The sequence below is a fragment of the Lingula anatina genome, chromosome 3 (genome assembly GCF_051362555.1).
Source record: "Lingula anatina isolate TDL-2025a chromosome 3, LinAna3.0, whole genome shotgun sequence".
NCBI classification, from domain to species: domain Eukaryota; kingdom Metazoa; phylum Brachiopoda; class Lingulata; order Lingulida; family Lingulidae; genus Lingula; species Lingula anatina.
The window spans coordinates 23,206,759-23,229,390 of record NC_141769.1 but is presented as its reverse complement, the minus strand read 5'-3'; the positions used below and the strand labels follow the sequence as shown (position 1 = coordinate 23,229,390).

Genomic DNA, 22,632 nt, shown 5'->3' with positions numbered 1-22,632 from the left:
ACATGATCAAATTTAAATACAGGATGGTCTCATAACCAAGCAGAGAAATGAGATATAAAGATATTTATCCGTAGAGTATAAGTACATTCTTGAATGTTCTTACATGCTTGCCAACTTCTGTCACGTCCATGAGAGGTCAAACAGACCACTTCACCCCCCCCCCCCCACCTCACACACATACACATTGTACACGCAGTGGCTCTTTTTTTTTTGTAGACATACTTTTGTTAGTCGAGCTATAGGTTTTCCAATGTGTGCCCCTAAAGCCCCCCCCTTGAGTTGACAAAAAAGGGTTATTCTCCAGTTCATTCGCCCTCCCCTCTCCCCCGAATGACCTTATATAAGAGGTTGTTGACGCATTACTGCCAAAAGCTATAAGGAAATCTTTGTCCGCTCAAGTTTGATATTGTCGCCAATAAAAGTTACATATAGTGTACATGCACTCAAAATAATAACATGCAACAGTGTTTGAAATTCTTATAACAGTCTCAACTGTTTTCAGTATTGTTTCAGCATTATTACTCAGAAGAATAGCAAATCTTGTACATGTAAATGCACAGGTCAATTTGGGGTGGGGGTTCAAATATTTAACAGAATCCAGATACAATAATTGTTCGAACAATGGCATTAAAATACATATGCCAACAACTAACTTTCAATTTATCCTACGGATGGAGTAAGGAATGAATGAAGAACCATTCGTGATTTTAAAAAGTTTTAGTAAGTAGACCTGAAGTTCCAGGCCCGTAGCCAGCAATTTCAGAGGGGGGGGGGGGTCGTTTTCTGAAAAAGTGGACCTTTTACCATAAAATCCTCAAGTACATAGATAAAATTTTACCCAGAGTGGACCTTTTCCCAGCAAAAAGGGTGGTTCTTTCGAACCCCCCGAACCCCCCCTGGCTACGGGCCTGAGTTCTAATTGAATATTCATGTAGGAGGAATGGGAGAACTGCTGGGTGGTGTTTGATATATAACAGCAGGTGTGGTCTCTGATTTGCTCACCATTCTATTGTTTTAAAAGTTTGAAATGTCATTATTTTCTCTTTATTTTATTGTTTTATTGATTTTGGGATACTGAAGCATTAAACAATGTTGTGGGAGCGTCTATTCCTTTATGACATAACAAAGTACCTTTAAGTGGCCCAACCCTGCGATAGTACATGTAGTTTAAACCCTACATATAAAATAATGAATACGCACCAGAAGTATGTATCATTATAAACCTCTAAGCACGGAGTAGAGAAAACTTGAAAATGCGATCGAAATAAAAAATGTTCGCAAAACGTTAAAAAGAAAAATGTATAGTGTTGCACTGTGGATTTGTTGCAATGTCCTTTTCCATTAACATCCCCTATTTGGAGCAAATTTAAGAACACTGAAAGATATAGCGTGACAAAACAGGCGTGTGGATTTTCTTAACTGACTTAACATTGGACTACAACTATTTTGGAGGAAAGATAAAAATAATTTTATTAGATATATAAGCACACATCAAACTTTTTACAATTACATGTACTGTTAGATGCAACTGGAAGCTATATTGCACTAGCTGAGCTCGGCCCGTCGCACCAACCACAATGCTGTTATGCTGCTTCCTGCATTAGATTGTAAGTTTTGTAATGTAAACCTACCCTCTACCAGGGCCGCAGTTATTATTGTGGACATTTTTGCTGAGGCGACCCTGTCACGTTTGGCCAGATGGGAGCAATTAAATCTGCACGCGCGCAGATGGCATTGTACCTGCTCTGCAAGAGCTCAGTGAGAGCTGGGCTTCGCGCCAATGTAATAAGCGCTTGTTACGCAACCTGCCTTGTCTTGTCTGTCTTCTGAGGGGCTGTTTTTATTGTCCAGATGAGCAGTTAACTGTCTTGATTACTGTCAAGGGGACTTGGCAGGGGCTTGCTAAGTGACAGTGCCTGAGTAGCTATTATATGTAAACAATTACAAGCCATGTAATCATCCTTGAGATTTCAGAACAGGGTCACAGTGCAGAAATTAGCCAGCTGTTAAACCAGAGACATATCTGTTAGGGACCGTTCACATGCAAAATCTATTTTCTAAAAATCTGAAAATCTATTTGCGGTATTTTGTGATCACTGTCTGTGTCTTGAATACCCCGCGGCGTAATTACTGGCAGCGCCGAGAATTAATTACAGCTTTGTAAGTAACTGGCTCGCGCTGCCCGTAATTACGCTGTGGGGTATTCGGGGCACAGACCGTGATCACAAGATACCGCAAACAGATTTTTAGATTTTTAGAAAATAGATTTTACATGTGAACGCAGCCTTTTAATTAATATTGAATTTTAATTTAATATTAAAATATCTAGTGAAAAATCAATCTGTGGCCCTGGTAGAGGGTAATGTAAACCAATGGCCCAAATCGGATCGATTGATCCCACTTGACTGAAACTATATTTAGTTTCTATTTATCCCAACTTAACTGTTTTGTTCAAGCAAAATATATATACGTGCCTTGATCTATTTTCTCATCACAAAATGACTTCACATGTATTATTGCTCAGAGGATCATGAAGTTATGCAGGGCTGAAAGATCAACTATTCCAGTTATATGACCATCTTCGTAATAGGCCACTGCGACATGAGAACACCGGCAGCTTTCCTAGATGAGTAAAGGGTTGAATTGAAAATGATCATTACATTGATCTATGTGGTGTTTCAGATCGTTGAATGTTGGCAGACTGTCGATAGTTGCCCCGAAGGCACAGTCTGGTACTCCTTTAAAGGAACTCTAATATAAAAGCACTCCAGTCAAATTTATTTTTAGTGTTAAGTCAATTTCCTTGCAATTGTCTACAAATGGTTCTACATACCCACGTGAGAGTTAAACAACAGGAAACTCCTAAAACTGACAATCTTGACGTGATAATTCTAACGTACATTTCGACGTGTATTGTCCGCTTTATATTTTTTCATGGAATGCATACTCCTCTGACACAACCAAATTCTGGCTTGCTAGCGGAAAGTCCATCGCTGTCTCACAAATAGGGACATCAGGCAAAGTTGACGGACGATCGACAAAATTAAATCCGGTGCAAACCCACGATTCCAAACACTTAGCAGCGCAGTGTATCTTTGACGGCGTGGACCAATGGCTCGTCGTATTCCCTGCGTATCTCGTGTTTCGATGTTTTTGGAATATTGCACCTCTGTCTGTAAATATAGGGTTTAAAGATAATTATCTATCAAACTCAAGTGAAAAAAATTCAACAGTTTTAGAAATGTGGCATTTTTCTGTCCGTATTCAGGTCTCGTGATTTCACAAAGAAATTTTAACAAAATTGCATTAAATTGTTGTAAATTGTCGTAGTTCATTGAAAGTCAATAATGCCAATGGCAGAGTTAGTTTTAAAGAATTTTCCATTATTTTTAAAAGTATTCAGTGGCTATTGAGTTATGTCTTTGACGATCTGTCAGTTCTCAATTTTAGTCCGATGTAGGCCATAGGATTTCTTTACATATACACATAAAGCGAGAGTAGGCATATAAACCTCTGTAAGGTATATAAACCACTTCTACTAATTTTTATACGGATCAAATAAAGTCAATTTGCCAAAGGATAAACCAAATCAGTCACATAGTCAGCAAAAATAGCTTTAATAGTGCACCTTCTTCAAATTTGATCTATTTATCCCTCTGGTCATTGAACACATTGTGCAGTAATTATTTTGATAGCTCATCTCTTCTGCAAGCAAATAATACACTGAAACTTTAGTGCTTTATCATACGAAATATCCAAATATATGATTTTTGGTCTATATTATCGTTTCAGGAGAGTTACAAACACATTGCCGTCACATTACATAAACTGGATCGAATGAAGTGGGGTGATACTATGGACTTAAAGATGACACATGCATTGCTCAGAATTAACTCTAAGAAGTATACATCTGACGGTGACCTGATGCAAAATGCAGACCAGAAAAAGGAGGCTAACCCACAAACGATTGTCTCTGTAGGATTGTTTCAATTATCGATTGTAGATAATTACCATCAATGTCAATCTAACAACTTTGAACACAACACAGAATTCCACTTCAATGTCAGTGCATAATATTTCCGTAACAAAGCTTTACAAAAAATCGATGGAAACCTGTGTATATGAAAGAAAACGAGATGTATAGATTCAGTCAGTTGTGGAAAATAATCTTGATAACAATTAAACTAAACTTTCAAGTTAGTGATATATCGACCGTTTCGTTTCAAACAAATAAAATTCCTAACTTTTGTTAGTTTTGCAGGATGTTGGATCACCGTTAATCTTTGTATGTAAGCACGTGCGCTTGCTGCACTTGTCACTTTTGATGTGACGTGTTATGTTTGGGTTGACAGCTGTCAACGTTCTGTCAACAAATTAACAAATACATGCAATGTTCTGTCTTTCTCTTTGTACTTGACGAGACGTTTTGACGGACTGACAGTGAATAGACGAAGGTGATACGCTAAACTTGTTCAGTTTCACGCTCTGCATTGTGTTCATTAGGAATGTTTTACAGAAAAATTGGGGACCATTCCCAGACCCTATAGCGCTTACTGTGGATCGATCTATCCCCAAGGGGTTTCTCGCTAATTCACTTTCAGCTTAAGCGGCTTAGATGTCTGGCACGCCCACTGAAGCTGTTAGAAGGTAATTAACTATCGTGTAGGCGTGCCAGATATTTAAGCAGAAAGCAATTTAGCGAGAAACCCCTTACAGATGGTTCGATCCTTTTAGATCGATCTAGGTATGGTAACCCAGTTCTTGACTCTGAAATGATAGTTTGTACTATTATGTTGCTATGAAAAGAAATCTGGTCGTTTTACAATGGCTGCATGAGCCAGTCGGTACCAACAAAGATATGATATTAAAGAGAGAATCGACAGATGGAGGCAGTATAATCACTTATGTACGGAAAATATATCAGTTGCCTTGGAAGTAGGCTTTGGACACCGTCAATAGTGAAATATCTTTTTACCAGACATACAATCATAAAGTGCACAGTGAAGCTGGGGTGGATATTGTGATTACAGGTCCGGGGTATATATAGTTATACAATACAATCTTAGCATACATACTTGTTAACCGTTGACACCGTAGACTAATGTGGCATCCACGCCCTCCGCAGCCAATAGCTGTACAGGTTTCCCTTTGGTAATCCAAGGTCAAGACGACATTTGTCGCAGTCCACCTGAGAGCATAAGTCACATTGCAAGGCGAAATCAGCCATTTGTATTTGCTCTACGTAAAGACAAAAGTTTTAACCAGAGTAAGATTTACAATGTATATATACAGCCTTTTAACATTGTTCAATTTTTTTCACTATTGTTGCTTAGTATACTACCAAAAAAGAATTAGGGTACAATTAGAATAACAAATATTTAAAAAGAACGTTTACCGTTCAACAAGTAAAATTGTAAAAATAATAACTGTCGACCATCACTTTATTGAATAATGCATTGCGTTTGGACTTAACTATCAAATATCATAATGCGTAAAGCAAAAAAGCAAGGGGGTTAAATACACGCTCGGCTGTCACCTTGATTGGATAGTAAACGATTGTTGTAAAATCGCTAAATGATATTAAAACCTTAGGGAGAACCTCCCGCAGAGTTGGATCGATCTGGCAAGTACGATGGGTTTATCTGAACGCCCCCTTTGTCTTAGAATTGCTAGTATTAATTAATAATAGGCATGGTTCAAACGTTTGGATTTTAAATGGCTGGTGTTCCCTAAATTCTTTGGAGTAGTATACAGGTGTATTAAAAGCTGTCGCCTGCCATGTTTAGATAAGCCAGATTTTGCTCTGGAAAAAATTCCTTGACGTTTATGCTTTTATATTAAGTCACGGTTACATGAAAGTACAACATGAAAACTTACGCAGAGTGAACAGAACACGAAACCATGGCAAACATGGGCGGGCATGTGGCGGTAGGTACCATAGTGTAGTCTGTCTCTGGGTCGTACAGTGTGATTAAGTTTGAATTCCCCCTGTCACGTACGCAAGTCGCCTTGGCCTATACACAAAGCAAAACAGAATGAATGAGGTACACTTATTTATCTTTGCTGTTGTTATTGCTGTTTTGTTGATTTTCATAATGTGCTGGTTGATTTGTAAGTAAATGTGTGCGGATTTTTGGAGACTTGCAAGACACGATATTGATCAGACACATTGCTTCCTATTTACGACTTACAAAATTTAGGCAAAACATTTTCCGAATGAAATTTGCCATATCAGCTCTCCCCAGTGCTATTTAAAAAGAAATGCATTTTCGCCGTTTGGTTTTCAGACACACGGAGAACAAAAACTGCATTTTATTTTTTTTACTCTATTTTATTCATTCAGAAATCTTTTTAATTTTTTCTATATTTCCTTTATAGAAAATGAATGGAAATCTAAAAATTGAAATTACATGTTATCTGACCTGTGAAATGTAGGGATGACCAGCATTATAGGAAACGCAAGTGACGTCATCCTCTATAACTGACCCGTCGCAGTGATACACTCCGACCATGTAACATTCGCACGAACGAATGACGTAACCATCTGGGCACGTGGCAGTGGATGTGGCGTCATCTGCCGGCAGTGACTGCGCACCATACACAGTCAAGGAATCTGAAATACGCGCCACAGTGACGATTTTAATAAATTTTCTAAATCTGTTTCTTAATATATATTTAAAAATGTAAACTGTAATTTTGCTGGATATGTGAAAAAGACGTGAATGATTCAGAAGTCCTTATTCTTTAACCGTAAAAAGTCTTTTAGTGTAACTAATCTAATTTTGGCTGCAATAGGGGAATAGGGCAAGTCTTTGTAATAATTAGATCTATGTCAGTAATCAATTTCAGTTCTAACGCAAGGGGGAGAAATTTCAAAAAATAATATCGAAATACAAAAACCTATTATAAGAAATTATTGATATGATAAGCTAGTTCAGTATTTTCAAATCACCATCCCATTAAATTCAATTTCAGAGGGCTGTTGCTTAGCTAAGTTACAGATATTGTGCCCGCTTCATCACGCGTTTACGCAATTCTGTTGTTGGCATTATTTAAGACCAGGCCTGTAGCCAGGGGTGTTCGGTTTTTTCCCTTTTGCCGAGAAAAGGTCCCCCTCTGAGTAAAATTTTCTCTAAGAAGATGAAGGTTTCATGGTAAAAGGTCCACTTTTTCAGAAAAAGAAACCCCTTTTGAAATTGCTGGCTACGGGTCTGAATACAATCGTTTGAAACCACATTGAAAGGTGACATTTTAAATCAAGTAAGTGCTTTTTAAGATAGGGTTTTAATGAATGTTTCCATCGGTATCCGTGTGGTGTTGTATTCTGTGCGAGAATTGTTCCACGTTTATCATAGTTTTAACTGTTCGTAATACGTTGATAAAAGTAACTGTATCCAACCTCCACTTACCTTCTTCCCCATGCACGCATCCCTTTCTTCCAAAAAACAGGATTATCAGCTGTATGAAAGCAAGGGCAGCTTCGGTTTTCATCATCCCTATTACCGGTAACATGTCGAATGAACAGTATGTAAAATTTACAGAATAAGCTCAACGCTTTCGAATTAAAGCACAACAATACAATCATCGATTTTTCTTTGGTTAATTATTTCCATCGTCTGCTAGGTGATAAATCATGGATGGTTAAGTAATATAAACCTCGTTGGTTTTTTTAGCCAAACGAATTTTATTGCCACTATCTATGCTAGAGTAGGACATTCTCAGTGACAATACAGCTCGTATACACAAGTCTATGATGTCGCTGGATCATTAGTACTAGTTGCCGTTGATTCTCAAATGTATTGCGATAATACAATCTTACCTTCATTCTCCTGTTCCAACTGACCGTAGTTTAGAACTTGGACAAATAACACAAATACAATGTATTTCTCGTCCAAGTTTAGAATGAACTCTCCACAATGCCTTTAGACGTCACACCAATCGGAAACAATATGGCGATGGCAAAGCACCGCGACAACCAATGAACTTGTCAATCTTCATTTATCATTTATATTGAAAAGGTCTAATATATAGTTCATTATAAAACTGTTTTTGCTGCATGCTAACATCAACCTTTAACGATTATTTGTCCATCAAATACTACAAGTAGTATCTAACGAGTGTCAAAGTAAACATTCCAACTTCATGGTTTGGATAGTTTTCTTCTTTTTCATGCATATACTCATATCTGCATGTCCACGGTACTGGATTACAACAATGGGTTATCATCTTTGAAAGTCTGTCAAAATATCCCTATGTGTTAGATTACAATGGGGTGCTTTCATGTGAAAGGGGATGGATTTGTCTTATTATAAAAAAAACAAATTTGTGTTTCCAAACATTGCTCTGTATTTTAAACTTTTTAAATTCTTATCCGAAAATGACGCCAAAACAGTGCTTAAATCTGGGACACAGACATACCAGTCTGTTTGCAGGTGTACATTTTGGAAAAGAAAAGTCTCAGAATAGTATTGTCATGTTATGATGGGTGAAGAAAACGGGTTGTTGTGCGTTACCACTGTTTCGTCTTCAACATCAGTACAAAGTATTATCGCCCACACACGCGAACTATACAAATCGTTCAATTTTGGGAAATTGAAATACTCTGAAATACACTCTGCTTTTCATAAAACAACAATGTATAGGAAAATCCTGTCACCTGAGCGTGCAATCACAGGTGTTATGACCCAATACTGTTTCGTTTCCTTCAGTCACGCACGACAGTGAACCACAGCTAACCTGTAGTCTCGTTTCCCCATTCAGATTCAGCCCAGGGACTTACGCTGCGTTTACATGAAAAATCTATTTTCTAAAAATCTAAAAATCTATTTGCGGTATCTTGTGATCACGGTCTGTGCCCTGAATACCCCGCGGCGGAATTACATCTTGTCTTGAATCCGCCAGTGATTAAATTCTTTAGTAAGGAATAAAAAGAAAGGCAAATCAATCAAGTTACGATTCTTTTCCAAATGAAGTGGACGGGGACCATTATAGTACCCTTATTTACAGCGATATATAAGAACTGAAGTTTGTTTTTATGGAAAAACATCAAATAAAGTACTTTATTTGAAATTCATTAAACCTTGTTTAACCAACCCAGGTTATTGATTATGTCTGTACTTCTACTGGAGCGGGAGAAAGGAAGAGACTAAAAAAACTCTCCTACATTTACTCCTCCCCACCGGCACCGGTAATGTTTGAAAAATACGTTTGCTTGCACAAGCTGCCACCACGCCGTAATCTGAGCTTCCACAGAGCTGATCAGTTATCAGTCTTCAAGATTTTAGGGGGAGGTGGATAAAATAGAGAGGCACCACTAAGTCTGCAAAAGTCTACAGGGTGGAATTGGAAAATTGGGTTAGTAAAACGCCTTTCTAAAGCTTTGCACTATTCTTTGATTTTGGTAGCCCTATAGATAGCTCGAGTATTTCGCTGGTATCTTAATACGTTTCTCTCGTCTGTCTCTACGTAAAACGTTTCACGCTAAAAAATCTATAATTGTACGGTAAATTAATACAGGCAATAAACCTACTTTTGTCCAACGCAATTATCGCCACGATTGTAATAGCTTTATGAATCTGAAACAAAAATATGATGCATGTCTAAGATATAAAAGTTATAACCATACCAAGTATTTATATAATTAATGAACTGCGATCATCAGACTAATCGCTCTGTCAGTCTTTCTGTTGGTTTGTGTTTCAGATTGGTACATTGGTGCATTACTGAGATCTTCACTATATTTTCCATAGGACTTAAGAATTAAGAGCAACCCCCGTCTGTGATCGTTCATTCAAGGCAATTGTTGCTTGTACCACTCTAGTAGATTGGCGACTTGTGTGTGTGTGTGTGTCTGTGTCTGTGCGCGTGCGCGCGCGCGCTCATGTGTGTGATTTTGGGGGGGGGGGGGCTCTGCCAAGAGACGACATAACTTTCACAAGAGGGGTAAAGTGCTAGCCTGCTCGTTATGTTGTGGGTAATATTAAACAGAGATGGATTTCTGCATAGTAACATTGATCGGCCCAAGTTGAATTGCTGACGTAAAACACTGAAAACGTATAAAATGGATCTAAAATTGATGCTCTGTTTTTATGGAAACACATCATATAAAGTAATTTATTTGAACTTCGTTTAACCTTGTTAAACCAATCCAGGGTATTGATTGTGTCTATATAATTTACTGGAAAGGAAAATACTTAAAAGTTTTTAGTACAGATCCACAATGATAACTTTATTTCAAAATTCTGAGGGGTGGGGGGGGGGGGGGGGTTCAACTGCCTACACAACTATGTGCGGGAGACGACTAAATTACTGTTATTTTATAAGTTACAAGCATTGATCCTAAGATCACTATTTACTTAAAATTTGTCAAGCAACAATATCCCATAACATGTATCAGTCTGCATCCATCAGTGTTGCAGTGACACATAAATTCAGTTTAGTTTTGTCAGTATCCGGAATTTTTCTTTAAAAAAACGGATAATCACAAATATTTTTTATAAATAATCATTTGATCTTGGAGACTTGTGTGTTCATCGAAAAGATATAAAAGTTTGGTAATGAATATGACGGCCATACGAAGGCACATCGAAAGTCATGCGATAAATAGCCTACTATTGGCAACTATTTTATGTGTTTACAAAGTCTTCCGTTATTGTGCTGTTTCACGACTTTGAAAATAATTGAAGGATGAATAACTTCAGAGCTAAAATATTATTTTCCAGAAAAAAAAAAACAAAAACTATTTGACTTGTGAAGTACAAAAATACTTGAATATTTAAAACATAAATTTGTTATTTTTTTCTACCGGTAATTACAGCTTTGGTTAGGTGTCGCTGCAATCAATGTAACCCTGGTGTGTGTCCCACCTAAAGCAATGCACAAAGTCACAATCGGGGGTAATTTTTCCAGCACGACGAGATTAATTATATATTAGGAAAGATCAAAACATTTAACCCTCTTTCTTGTTGGAAAAAACGCCGATCTGTGTGGTCTTTACATCAAGACGTTGTCCATTCATTTTGTAAAAAAAAGTCTTTGGGATCTCTTGCGAAAGTCTTTCATATCAGACGTCTTCGCGTCTTTGTGACCAAGACAAGTTGTTGACTGGGTAATTTAGGCCGTATCTAGTGGATAAAGCTGGAATAATGGGGCCTGTGTCATTTATACGTAATTGCTTGAACCCGAAAATTAATCCGAACTTCCAGGCCAAAATTTTAAGTTGATTTGTACTCATTCCCAATGGAATTATCGGTTTACGTAGATCGATGCATCTACGCGGGGACTCTCGCTGAATGCAATCAGATTAAGAGATTAACACACTCCTTTTAAAGTTGAGTAGAACCTCCGCAGCGTCGGATCGATCTACGTAGACCGATGGTTTCATTGTGAACGATTCCTTACACCTACATGTACGACAAATAGTGTCATTTCAATCACACGAAATGTTATTATTGATAACAAGAAAGCTGTGCTTAATGTTGTCACGGGGTAACATAACGTTTAAAATGAAAATTTTGGAAAACCCCTCTTCAATATACCGAGAACTATCTGACCCTATGCACTGTATTGTGCACTGGATGATCGTCTTTGCATTTAAGTTGTGAAGTCATGTTTTATTTTTGAGGCGTGACAATTAGTTAGGGAAATTTGGACATTGATACCTAAGCAAAAACAATGACCTGCCTCCTGCATCACATTATACATAATAAGGTAAAGATATTAGCTGCATGCCGTAAATGATCTGTATAACCAATCTCATGTAATCCAGCATTTAGGTTTGATGATTTCACCTATTGTCCATGCAATCATTATTGTTCAATGCGTAAAGTAATTCTGACCATATATGGTAAAATGCACACGGTACCTTTGTATTTGCAAACGGTACGCTATTTATTATAATATAAATATATGTGAAATTTATTGAAAAGTTAGTCAAGTTCCGAAAAGCTCAAGTGCTAAAACAGAGGATCAACTACTAGTAAGAGCAGTGACTTAAAGGGTTGAAGTTAGCACTTAGAAGTCTTGTAAACTGCACTCAGAAATAAAGCAAAGTATATTCCAAGAACTGACTCCTTTCATCAATAGTTACGAAGTTAATAACCACCGTAACAATGTTTCAGATCGGTACTTACATTATTAAGGTGGGATGATATATGGGTCTTGAATTGAAACAGACCAATGTTTCCGGGCTAAAGTGTATTATAATTAGTCAAACCAGCCTTGTTATACACATCGATATCATGATAAACTGTTCCTTCAGTATTTTCTAAAACAGGCAAGAATTTCCCGTTAACTGTCTTCGGCTTCGTTTTTCTTCTGTTTTTGGATTTTGAATGTCTATACTGCAGTTTTAACTAATATTTTATATTTCAATGCGTATGTCAATCAAAGTAATGTAACCTGCCACTGCTATGTGCGTTAAAGGGACATCGAACAACAACTCAAAGCTCTGGAAATGGTGTATTTCCTTAATGTTTCTTTTTAAATCTCTGAGCATTCAAAAAAGGCAATCGGAATGCCAACATTTGGGTTAGCAGGCTAGCAGTCGGATTGGCAGGCTAGCAGTCGGATCAAAAGACTATCGATCAGATTAGAAGGCTAGCAGTCGGGTTAGCAGGCGAATAAGGATGGAGTTCAGAGTCATTTGGGAAGGTAAACCCTCCCATATACACTCTCCTTCGCTCCAGGCCATAGGTGAAATGGTAGCAACAGAGTAGCTTCCGTGTCAATAGTCCTAGTGTTTTTGTTGGTATTAATCATGAAAGTGTCTGTTTAGGTAACATTTGGTCTGCCTAGATTAGCCTCCCTACCTGGCGGTGCCCAAAACCTAAAGATAAGCTTGATTGATTTAGTGTTCGGACAGGGTGTATGGCAAAATTCAGTCTTCTTTTCCTTATTACGGATGATAGAGGTGGTAGGTGGTAGGGGTCTGCACATCTCTCGGTTGCCTGTAACAAACATCTACACTGCTTTTCAACTTCATAGTTCCTAGGTGAAAGTTTTTGAGCCGTACAGAAAAATGCTCTTTACTATGACAATGGTATAACGAGTAACTTGGAAATTATAGTGCCATGGGCAGAATATGACATTTTATAACGCACTTCACGCACTTTATTTACCCCCCCTCCCCCCCCCTCCCCCCCCCCCCCCCCCAAAAAAAAAGTTCAACATAAGCCTTGGTGTTGCTGGCAGGCCAACCAGGTGTGTTATTTGTACAATGCACTTTCACGCCAACTTCATCGGTAATGCATTTACTGAAGCTCCCAGAAATCATAATCAACACTGTTTTGCAATGCAGACGTATTGAAAGGCCCAGAGAGTATCTCGCACGTGTATGCTGTTCCGTTGTTGAAAGCACGTCCTCTGCTGACGTTAAACCCCGCGCACTGTGCAGTCTTGAGACATGCGCGTGCGCAGTTCATGGCGGTCGACACAGTTTTTGTATCCAACAAGTCATCAGGATGGTGTGACAGGAGAACACGACGGTAGTAGGCTCGGCGATCTGAATATATAAAAAGCATCTTTGATTATCGTGGAAAATGACTACGCCACTTCACAATTAAACGCATTTTCATGACAACGCAATCGTGTAATATGAGAACGTGTCCCTGTGAATGAGTATTTCTAAAGCACTTTTTGGCTTCTTATAGATGTACGGTACAGCTAAAGGAACTTTGTTTGTCGCTTTGTGTGTCAGCAAACTGACTGATATACTTTTGAATGCTTTACGCACCAGCCTCCGAACTGATCTATTTTAATAATCAGAAATAGGAACTTGAATACATGTAGCATGTTTTAGCCAGAATGAACTCCATCGTTACTTGATTGGTGGACCCACTGCTTTGGGCAAAATACTACTTGAATTCACACCCTCTGTCCAAGAAGTTGTACTCTTTACAACTTCTTGCTCAACGTCTTGCTCTGTCACACCCTTTATTGCATAGCACTTATTATGTGTCTCTCTACTATGTAAATATCTATCTTAAACTTAATCACGATATACACTAGTTTTGTTTTCTCACGCTTCAAAAGGAAAATCATGGTTTAATTTCTTTTATTGAATGTTAACACGTCACATGGTACGTAGCAGGAATGCAAATCTATGAGAAGATAATAATCACCTGTTATACAGAGTCATCCGATGTATATAGTTTATTACCTTCGTTTTAATATTGCCTAAATTAATGCATTTTAGTTTTACTGCCGTTGTTATAGAATGTATTAGGTCATAGTCATTATATCAAATTCACTTGCATCGAAATGGATAATAAAAATAAATATGAAAAGAGCAACTGGAAAATAAAGAGGTGGGTCATATAAGTCGCCTCGCAAAATAAACGTTGATACATTTGATACCTTAATTTTGTCTATTAATTACGCACAACTGCCATGAAAATTGTTAAAGAAGAAAAATTAATACAAAACAAATCAAATGTTCCAAAATACGTTAACATAATCTCATTCGTCGGCTACTTTACCTGAACTGAAAGCTCCTACGACGCAGAAGGAAAGGAATGCCAAAGCTAGTACTGATCGACCGTCCATCGTGTGTGAGATCGCATGAAAACCTTTCCTGTGTACGTATTCTTAGCAAACCCAGCACTGGGTAACTTATGTATACCGTGAACATGACCGTGGGGTTGGGGTAATTAAGTATCCTACTGAGACGATCAATTAACAAAACCGTTGGTGATTATATATTCCTTTAGCATCAATTTCCTTTAGATAAGGCATAGAATTGCTAACGCTATAAACTCTGTTTCGAGCTGTGATGCGTCTTTAATAATAGACCCATCTGTGCTTTTTGTTGCAGTCAGCACCTACGTTCCCACGGCAAGTGAAAAAAAAACCCGGCTGTATGTTTAATCAATTTCGACTTAGATAAAAACTGTATATATTTCCAAATATAAGACATTCGATGTTCTCATATGTCTAAGCTTCAGGTTTGAGGGTGTTAACGGAACTGTAGTGACGGTAAATACTCCAGTGACTTTTTTGTATTGATTTTGCCAATACATTGGTCTTTAAATGTAAGGTAAATACACACATTCTTCGGCTCAGAAACATATACATGTATCTAACGAACGGCAAAGGCAACAAGTCCCTGTGGATTTCTTTTTGATGTTTTCTCTTGCTTACCACGCTTAGTTTATGTGCATTGTTAAAATAACACAAAAGGAACTTATCTTGGTTCAAGGTTATTTGCCATTGGCGGCCAATTCGGAGAAAGCTGGTCACCAGCCAGATGTGAAAGATGCCGGATTCAAATACATTAATATTAAAATAGGCGTTCTGAGTAATATGTTGAAATTTCATCTTTCCATCACACCATCTGTATATAAGTGGCCTCTATTTAATCTCTTACATTCGAATGATTAGCATCCATGATTTAAGTTTGAAATATATCATTATTATTAAAATTTTGTGATGAACATTTGAACGTTCATATCCCCACCCCAAAAAATGCTGAACAAAAAAATTCACACGAAGTTGATAAATGAGTATCCAGTAGACGTGTCAGGTCAGAAATAACTAGTAGATTTGTGAATGACATGCAAAAATTTGGCTCTGCCCCTTGGTTTTTCTCATCTTCCCCCAACACATCTCCTTTCTCCTGTCTGCTGTGCCCAAATTGTTTTGTTAAAAAAAAACAAGAAAATGAGTTCACATGTGAAATAATTGTATTTGTGTAACTACAACCCAGCAATTATTCTACATGTCTAATTACGGTAACTGCTTAAATGCATTACATAAATCTGTTTCATTTTACAGAATTTCTGCTGCGACGTATCTTATTGCAAACTCTGGAAGTAATAATGTTACCGCGACGTACGGGCTTATTATAAATATAATAACTATATACTGACATTTGTTTAACATAAATTCATGCTCTTAAACGGGTTATGATGACATGTGTCTAATGATATCTTCTTCCCTCTTGTTTTGGATGACGAAGATGAAGGATGACATCTAATGAATACCACAATGTCGTTTTTACCAGGTTTTTGAATGTATCTACTATATAACTTGCTGTTGGGGATATGCTGTGACAACATGGAGAGTTCATATCGTTCTCTGCAAAGTCATATGCGAGATCAATTAATATGAATGCTTTTTAAATCAGTCGTGTTACATCCATGGTATTGTCCTAGTAAGTGATACCAATAAAAAGAAAATCAGTTGACTAGTTTTTTAGCTTCACCGCTTTACAGCAGCGTCCAGAATTCTGCGTATCTCAGAGGTCACCGCCAAGTCCATGGGAGACTGTCCTTTAAAGCCGGCTGCTAAAACATCGGCACCAGCCTTAACAAGCTGCTTCGTGACCCCAGTGCGTTTGGCGTAAACAGCCACGTGAAGGGGTGTCGTCATGTCGACGTCACCTTTGTTGACGTCAGCGCCATTGGAAAGTAGAGCGGAGACTGCATCAGTGTCCCCTAACTGAGACGCTATGTGAAGCGGGGTCCAGCCAGCGACATCTTGGCTGTTCGGGTCAGCGTCATTTTCCAAGAGAAGTTCCAACATTAGAATATCATGCCTCTCTATGGCGTGGTGAAGGGGCGTTTTTTGGTCTGAGTCTTTGCAGTTCACGTCTGCACCATATGATATTAAGATTTCTGTGATGGTTGACTTTTCGTAGATCACGGAAAGCAGCAAACTGGTGTCTCCTTTTGCACTGCAAACATCGCTGTCAGCACCTTCCTCAAGCAGCGTCTTTACCGAATCTTCTTGACCCATAATGGTCGCTATATGGAGAGCGCTATACCCGTTCTTCCCAATGACGTTCATGTCAGTTTGTTTAGAGTGCAGAAACCTTATCATATCAGTTTGGCCGTTTTGTGCCGCAAGATACAAACTTGTTATGCCAGTAAAAGACTGAGCGTCAACATCAGCCCCGGCAGCGACGAATAACTTAGCCAGAGTAATATCCCCACTGGCTGAGGCGAGGTGGAGAGCACCGAACCCTTTATCATCGTGTCCGGAAACCTTGGCACCGTTCTCTAGGAGAAAGTTGACGACTCTAGTGTGGCGTGACGACGTGGCCGCCATGAGTGGTGTACAGCCGTTGGATGCCGGCGAGTTGATGTCGGCGCCCTTTGAGAGAAGCAACTTGATGATATCGAGGTGACCGTTGAGAGCGGCGGCGAAGAGAGGAGTGCGAGACTTGGTTATTTCTGCAATGTTCAAGTCGGCGCCTAGTTCCAGCAAGTCGCTGACAGCCACCACGTGACCATTTTGGGCTGCAAGATACAGAGCCGTTACCCCCGCCTTGCCTTGTTTATTTATGTTATCGCTTGCGGCATCCACCAGAAGTTCTATTAAATTTGCGTGCCCGTTGCTGGCAGCTACGTGTAAGTGCGTCCATTCTTCTTTATCCGATAACTGCAAGTTAGCCCCGGCGGCGATGAGGAGTTTCACGGCTTCTTCTTGTCCCTTGGAAGCCGCGTCAAACAAGGGCGTGGCACCGGCATTGTCTTGCTGGTCGATACAAGCGCCTGATTTGATGAGCTTCCGCAGCGTTTGCTCACGCCCTTTAGATGCAGCGACGTGAAGAGGGGTTGACCCATCCGGTTTAGCTAACGTGACGTAAGCTTTGTTCTCTAGAAGGATCTCTACGATTTCATCGAATCCATTTTCCACAGCTTGGAAAAGAGCTGTCACACCGGTTGACGGGACGTGGTTTACCTGCGCACCTGCCTCAACAAGGATGGACACAACGTCCCTGTATCCGCCGTCCACTGCCCCGTGGAGCGCCGTAAAGCCCTGTTTGTTGTGGCGATTAATGTCGCAGTCCCCATGCTTGATCAACGCCTCTACAACTTTCTCACACCCTATGCTTGCTGCCAAAATCAGCGGCGTGTTTCCGTCCTCGTCTGGCTGATTGATATCGATATCCTTGCCGTTCTCCAGTAACACCTTGCATATTTCTACTTCTGAATGCGCGGCCGCTTGTTGCAGAGCAGTAAACCCGTGTTTGTAGGAACAGTTTGGATTGCATTTGCAATCCAGTAACATCTTAACGATTTCAATGTTGCCGTTTTCAACCGCCGTTATCAGAGCTGTCGCGCCGTCCAAGTCTCGTAATTCCACGTCCACTTCGGTGTAATTCTTTAAAAGAAAGTGTACGACGGCGCCATGGTTTCCCTTGACAGCTGCGTGAAGAGCCGTTTCTCCGTTCAAATCCATGCAGTTAACAGGAATTCCGGCATCGAAGAACAATTTTAAGGTGTCTGTAGCACAGTTTAACGCCGCGTTCGCCATCAGAGACCCTTGCCCCTCCGACTGTTCAAACCGGGTACACAAGTCTAGAGCTGCTTTTTCGTGTGTCTTTAATAAGTCCTTGATCTTCTCGTGGTTATGTGACTTGCAAGCAGATCGAAGGCTACTATAGACTTCCTTATATTCAACCAATCGGTTTTGTTTTTCCACCGATTTCCGCCTAGGCGGGGCGACAGGGTCCTGGTTTGTTCTGGGAGTAGAGCTGCCACTGGTGCTGCTACTAGTGCTGCTTTTCTTTCGACTCCGAGGCGGAGCTACGGGCGTTGAATGCTTCTGAACTGCCGCATACATCGCGGCCGTCTCATCCATGGTTTCAAAAAAGTTTATGTCACTTTTGAAATTGCTAGGTAAGTAAGAACAGGGTCAAAATTAATAAAGTCTGTCCTGTGTCAGCTGTCTTGTGCCATAGTTCAGGTAGAGCGTCTCTTTTCCACTCACTGTGAATGGTATCACAATGCACTAAGTATGCACTCATTAACTGAAGTAACGGCGCACGTTAACTAGACGATGAATTTAGCTCTACCACTGCCAAATATACCTTTAATTAAACGTATCCTTGTATATACTTGACCCAACAATAGTCAGAACTTGCTCAGTCAGCTATGGTTAAATCGAATAAACAGCAGCTGTCCAGTTGCTGTTGGTGCAAACGAAACAGGAGCTTGAGTGCAAATAACCTCACTGTCTCTCCTTCACTCACTTTCCACTCCACTGTACTAAGAGGTGATCGTCACAGCGGGTAGTGTTGTCAAGGTGTTGGGCCTGGGTTCCACACAGTATGCGGAGAGGGCGCATACATCACCGGGCGCTCACTCACCTGCAATTAGAAGGGAACCCAACCTGATAAGACTCCGCCAAGGTGTTAGAAAACAGCTGTATCAGAAACCGCGATCTTTGTCGAAAGTAATTGAGGCATTTTATCATGTCGGCTTCCTCTGGAGAAATATCGCTTTCTTGATAAAGCAGGGAAATTTTATTGAATACACGCATGAGGGTTGGTCCCTCGGTGGATTTTAATAGAATAGGCGGATAGTTAGTGATATCAAACAACTTTTATTGTTTCCTACTTGTCTATTTGCGTAATAAGCGTGGTTGTTTATGGTCACACGGAGACCTCATTAGAATTGAAGACAGTATTTGAAGCATAAATCCACTGAAGAATAAAGGAGCATGTCTTCTTATTTGAATAATCTGAATACTCATTTCAGGTAAATAATGGAAGCCCTAGGATCCCCGATTAACGTTGCCAAGTCAGGTCATTAATGCAATATTTTTCTACGTTTGAGGTTAATGCGATTTTAATCCTTAGTTTAGAACGTCACATATGTGTGTTTCTCGTTTCAAGGCCTTTCGCTACTGTCTAAGTATTCAATAAAATGGGTATCTTGCTATTGTAATTAACAATTCCTGTAAAATTCGCAGAATATTCCGTCGGAAAAAAGGTGTCACATCTCTTGAATTGTGAAATTATGATCACATTTCACAGATACAGAGGCACAAGCGTGAGTGTGTGTATGTGAGGGGGGGAGGTTATGCCTGTAATATTTGGATAGCGATTCAGTTGAAATTGTCTAACCATTGCCCATACATATGTATACACTTGTAGCTAGGGAGTGTCACAATCAAGATATGTAATGGATAATGTTTATTGCTGCCTTTCACAGTTCACAGTTTGTAAGACTTAGTGCTTCAAGTTAACGGTGTAACTGTACTAATAGTAATATTTCGTTATCCTAATTGTGGACTAAAGCTATAGTGTCAACGCCCTCGGTAACCCCTCCCCAACGCATATGATTATTTCAGTTTTGGCGTCATGATTTGAACGATATCATCATTAGTACAGCAATTAGAATTATCAACGTTATCAACAGTTATTCCTGTGAGTGCAGACATCAAGATATATCCGAGTCATATCTACCTAAAGCTGCCATAAGCTATGTGGAGGGTCATGATTTGCAAGCATCAAACAACGTTGACGTGGAAAAGGGTAATTAACGAGTGAAAGATTTAAAAGGATAGCAATTATTAGTGTGATATTCATATTTCACATTAAAAATATTGTTAACAACCCAAAGAAATATATTTAATTTCAATATAATTATGTATGATAAATAAATAATCACGATATTTTTGAACAGTTATCCCTTAAAGCTATCAAGTTTATACCTCCTTGTGAAGACATAACGATAACTGGGATGTAAGAAGGGGGAGGATGGCTAGAGGGAATTCCTCCCCAAAACCCCGTCGCTAATTTTTCTACTTTTCCGAACAGGTAGACCTTCAAATTTGCCTACTACGTGGCTGGTGTGCAATCGATTCGATATAACTTGGGATCGAGAGCGTCTCAACCTGGCTCTTAAGAAATACGTTTTCTGCGCTTGCCGAATACTTGAGGCGCGGGAGAGGGTGCATCAGAAATGAAACGTGGGCGTCATGTCAGAGTCAACATGATTTTACCCATGACAAAGATAATAATTATAATTATATCTTGTATCGCATATTCTGTTAGATTCAGTTACATATTGTTGCTTATTCTTGAAAACGTATACTTTACAAAGGAAAGAGCTTCCCGAGCAATTGTCATTTAAAATGCACGGACAAAAAAAAAAACGCAAATGAAAAGTTCTTATAAGAACAGTGATAGGACCCCCAGTTGTCGCGTACACTAAACATGTTTAAAACACTGTAGGTACGATGACTGGGGAACCGGAATTTCATAAGATAGGCCATGCGTGCAATGCAACCAGGCGGAATTTTTATCTTCCTATTTTATTGCTGTAATACCATATGGTCTGCTGGTTTAGCGTGTAGTTTTATACGTTCTGTTGACAGATAAGAGAAATGCCTTTAATGATTTGTGCGCAAATTTCATCTTTGCAATATATTTGTCTTTGATATTTTTTGCAATACATTTAACTATAAAACTTGATATTGCATTGTAAAAAAACAACGATCTCTGTGTCCCGAAGTTGTTCCCGATGTTGACACCCCATCTCCATCCTGATAATACAGGGGTATTTTTGAAATAGTAAATGGAGCATATTTGAAAGGACACGGGCATGAGCCACCTGTAACCTCCCAAGCACATACTGAAATACATTATTCGGATGTGCAAATATTCTCAAAATTTATAAAAAGAGGTACTTTTATATATATATAAGAGGCAGAAGAATTGACATCATTCTAGGAAACGGACGTAATTAAATCAGCTCAGGGAATGAGTAAATCCAAATCTGCAATAAAACTTGCCTTATATGATTAAAAACTTAATATATTTTGAACATGTCACTGCTAAATCATGGACACTCCAAACGAACAGTAACTGCAGCGATAAAAAAGTAAACTGGATACGTACCATATACAAGGCTTGTCAGATGCTATTCCATTGGTTCACACAGCCATGCACGCTACTAGCTTTGCGTTCCTTACTGCCATGTGATGTCTCCGACGTTCAATATAATATACATTGCTAGTGCGTGCACATTAATACATTGAAGGAGTGCGTGCGATCAAAAGTGAACGCTCAGTTCCTCGTTATTTAAGGCTAAAAATACTGTAACTGCGCGTCACTTTTTGCATTAGTTTTAAAGACTCTCACATCCGTGACCTCCGCCATGTTGTGGATGGTGGCCTGTCATTCAGGGAATACAGGATGAGTTATGGGGAGCCCTTAGCTGCTTCTTAAGACATTTTAAAATAAAAATTGATCAAAGGAATCCTAGATATATTTTCATCAAACAAGTATTTGAAAGACAATAAAATACACGCGGTCTGGCGTAGATATTGCCAATTGCTACAGTATCTTATTAGGAGGTAAGGCTTGGCTCTCTTGTCCACGGTTTCAGAATTTCAAATATGAAAAAAGGTAAATGTATTTTTGGATATTGAAGTATTGTTGAGGCGAAGAGTTCAAGGTCGAGCCTGGACTGGTTTAATTAGGTGAACATGACGCCAGGTAAAGTGACACTATAACTTAAACACCAATATACAATTTACTTTTGATAGAAAAACAGCCCTCTTAAATGAGCTCTTAAATGAGCCCTCTTAAATGAGCACTCATTGTTAAATAAACTCAAATTACTGCAATATTACATGTAATTCCGATGTCGGGCGATATTATTTTTATGATCACGATTGTTTGCAGGGAATCCTTGTCAATGTAACATAGAAGGATGCACCAACTTGCAGAGAGAAAGAGAGAAACCAAGAGGAAGAAATGAAATTTGAGCACAGTTACGAGAACACGTGACTCTTTAACTTGTCAGTTTCTTTTGTCTATAAAATCACGCCCAAGTCAACTCGTCCGACCTTTTGAATTATCTCGTTTCTAGATTAATAGTCTATAATGATTCAGGA

General features: G+C 39.1%; 3 protein-coding genes across 3 annotated transcripts; all 3 read right to left on the bottom strand.

The window, feature by feature from the left end:
* Positions 1-2,183: 2,183 nt before the first annotated feature.
* Positions 2,184-7,949, bottom strand: LOC106168488 (uncharacterized). The gene is made up of 6 exons (XM_087009237.1): positions 7,820-7,949; positions 7,410-7,496; positions 6,423-6,613; positions 5,878-6,014; positions 5,076-5,188; positions 2,184-3,173 (listed from the first exon to the last, which is right to left on the bottom strand). Exons 2-6 carry the CDS (start codon positions 7,492-7,494, stop codon positions 2,923-2,925), a joined length of 777 nt encoding a protein of 258 aa, XP_086865363.1. The 5' UTR covers positions 7,495-7,496; positions 7,820-7,949; the 3' UTR covers positions 2,184-2,922.
* Positions 7,950-13,159: 5,210 nt separating this feature from the next.
* Positions 13,160-15,047, bottom strand: LOC147763097 (uncharacterized). The gene is made up of 2 exons (XM_087009240.1): positions 14,478-15,047; positions 13,160-13,501 (listed from the first exon to the last, which is right to left on the bottom strand). The coding sequence occupies exons 1-2, from the start codon at positions 14,542-14,544 to the stop codon at positions 13,251-13,253; spliced, it is 318 nt and encodes a 105-aa protein (XP_086865366.1). The 5' UTR covers positions 14,545-15,047; the 3' UTR covers positions 13,160-13,250.
* Positions 15,048-15,181: 134 nt separating this feature from the next.
* LOC106168447 (uncharacterized) lies at positions 15,182-19,100 on the bottom strand. Its single transcript, XM_013547490.3, has one exon. It carries the CDS (start codon positions 18,583-18,585, stop codon positions 16,198-16,200), a length of 2,388 nt encoding a protein of 795 aa, XP_013402944.2. The 5' UTR covers positions 18,586-19,100; the 3' UTR covers positions 15,182-16,197.
* Positions 19,101-22,632: the final 3,532 nt, after the last annotated feature.

Excerpts from the sequence above, each read along its gene's own strand:
- LOC106168488 (XM_087009237.1), bottom strand. The coding sequence starts at position 7,494 with ATGATGAAAACCGAAGCTGCCCTTGCTTTCATACAGCTGATAATCCTG. Across the intron at positions 6,015-6,422 it reads GTCATCCCTACATTTCACAG|GCCAAGGCGACTTGCGTACG; the intron begins GTCAGATAACAT and ends CTTTGTGTATAG. Across the intron at positions 5,189-5,877 it reads TCGTGTTCTGTTCACTCTGC|GTGGACTGCGACAAATGTCG; the intron begins GTAAGTTTTCAT and ends TTATGCTCTCAG.
- LOC147763097 (XM_087009240.1), bottom strand. The coding sequence starts at position 14,544 with ATGGACGGTCGATCAGTACTAGCTTTGGCATTCCTTTCCTTCTGCGTC. Across the intron at positions 13,502-14,477 it reads CGTAGGAGCTTTCAGTTCAG|ATCGCCGAGCCTACTACCGT; the intron begins GTAAAGTAGCCG and ends TTATATATTCAG.
- LOC106168447 (XM_013547490.3), bottom strand. The coding sequence starts at position 18,585 with ATGGATGAGACGGCCGCGATGTATGCGGCAGTTCAGAAGCATTCAACG.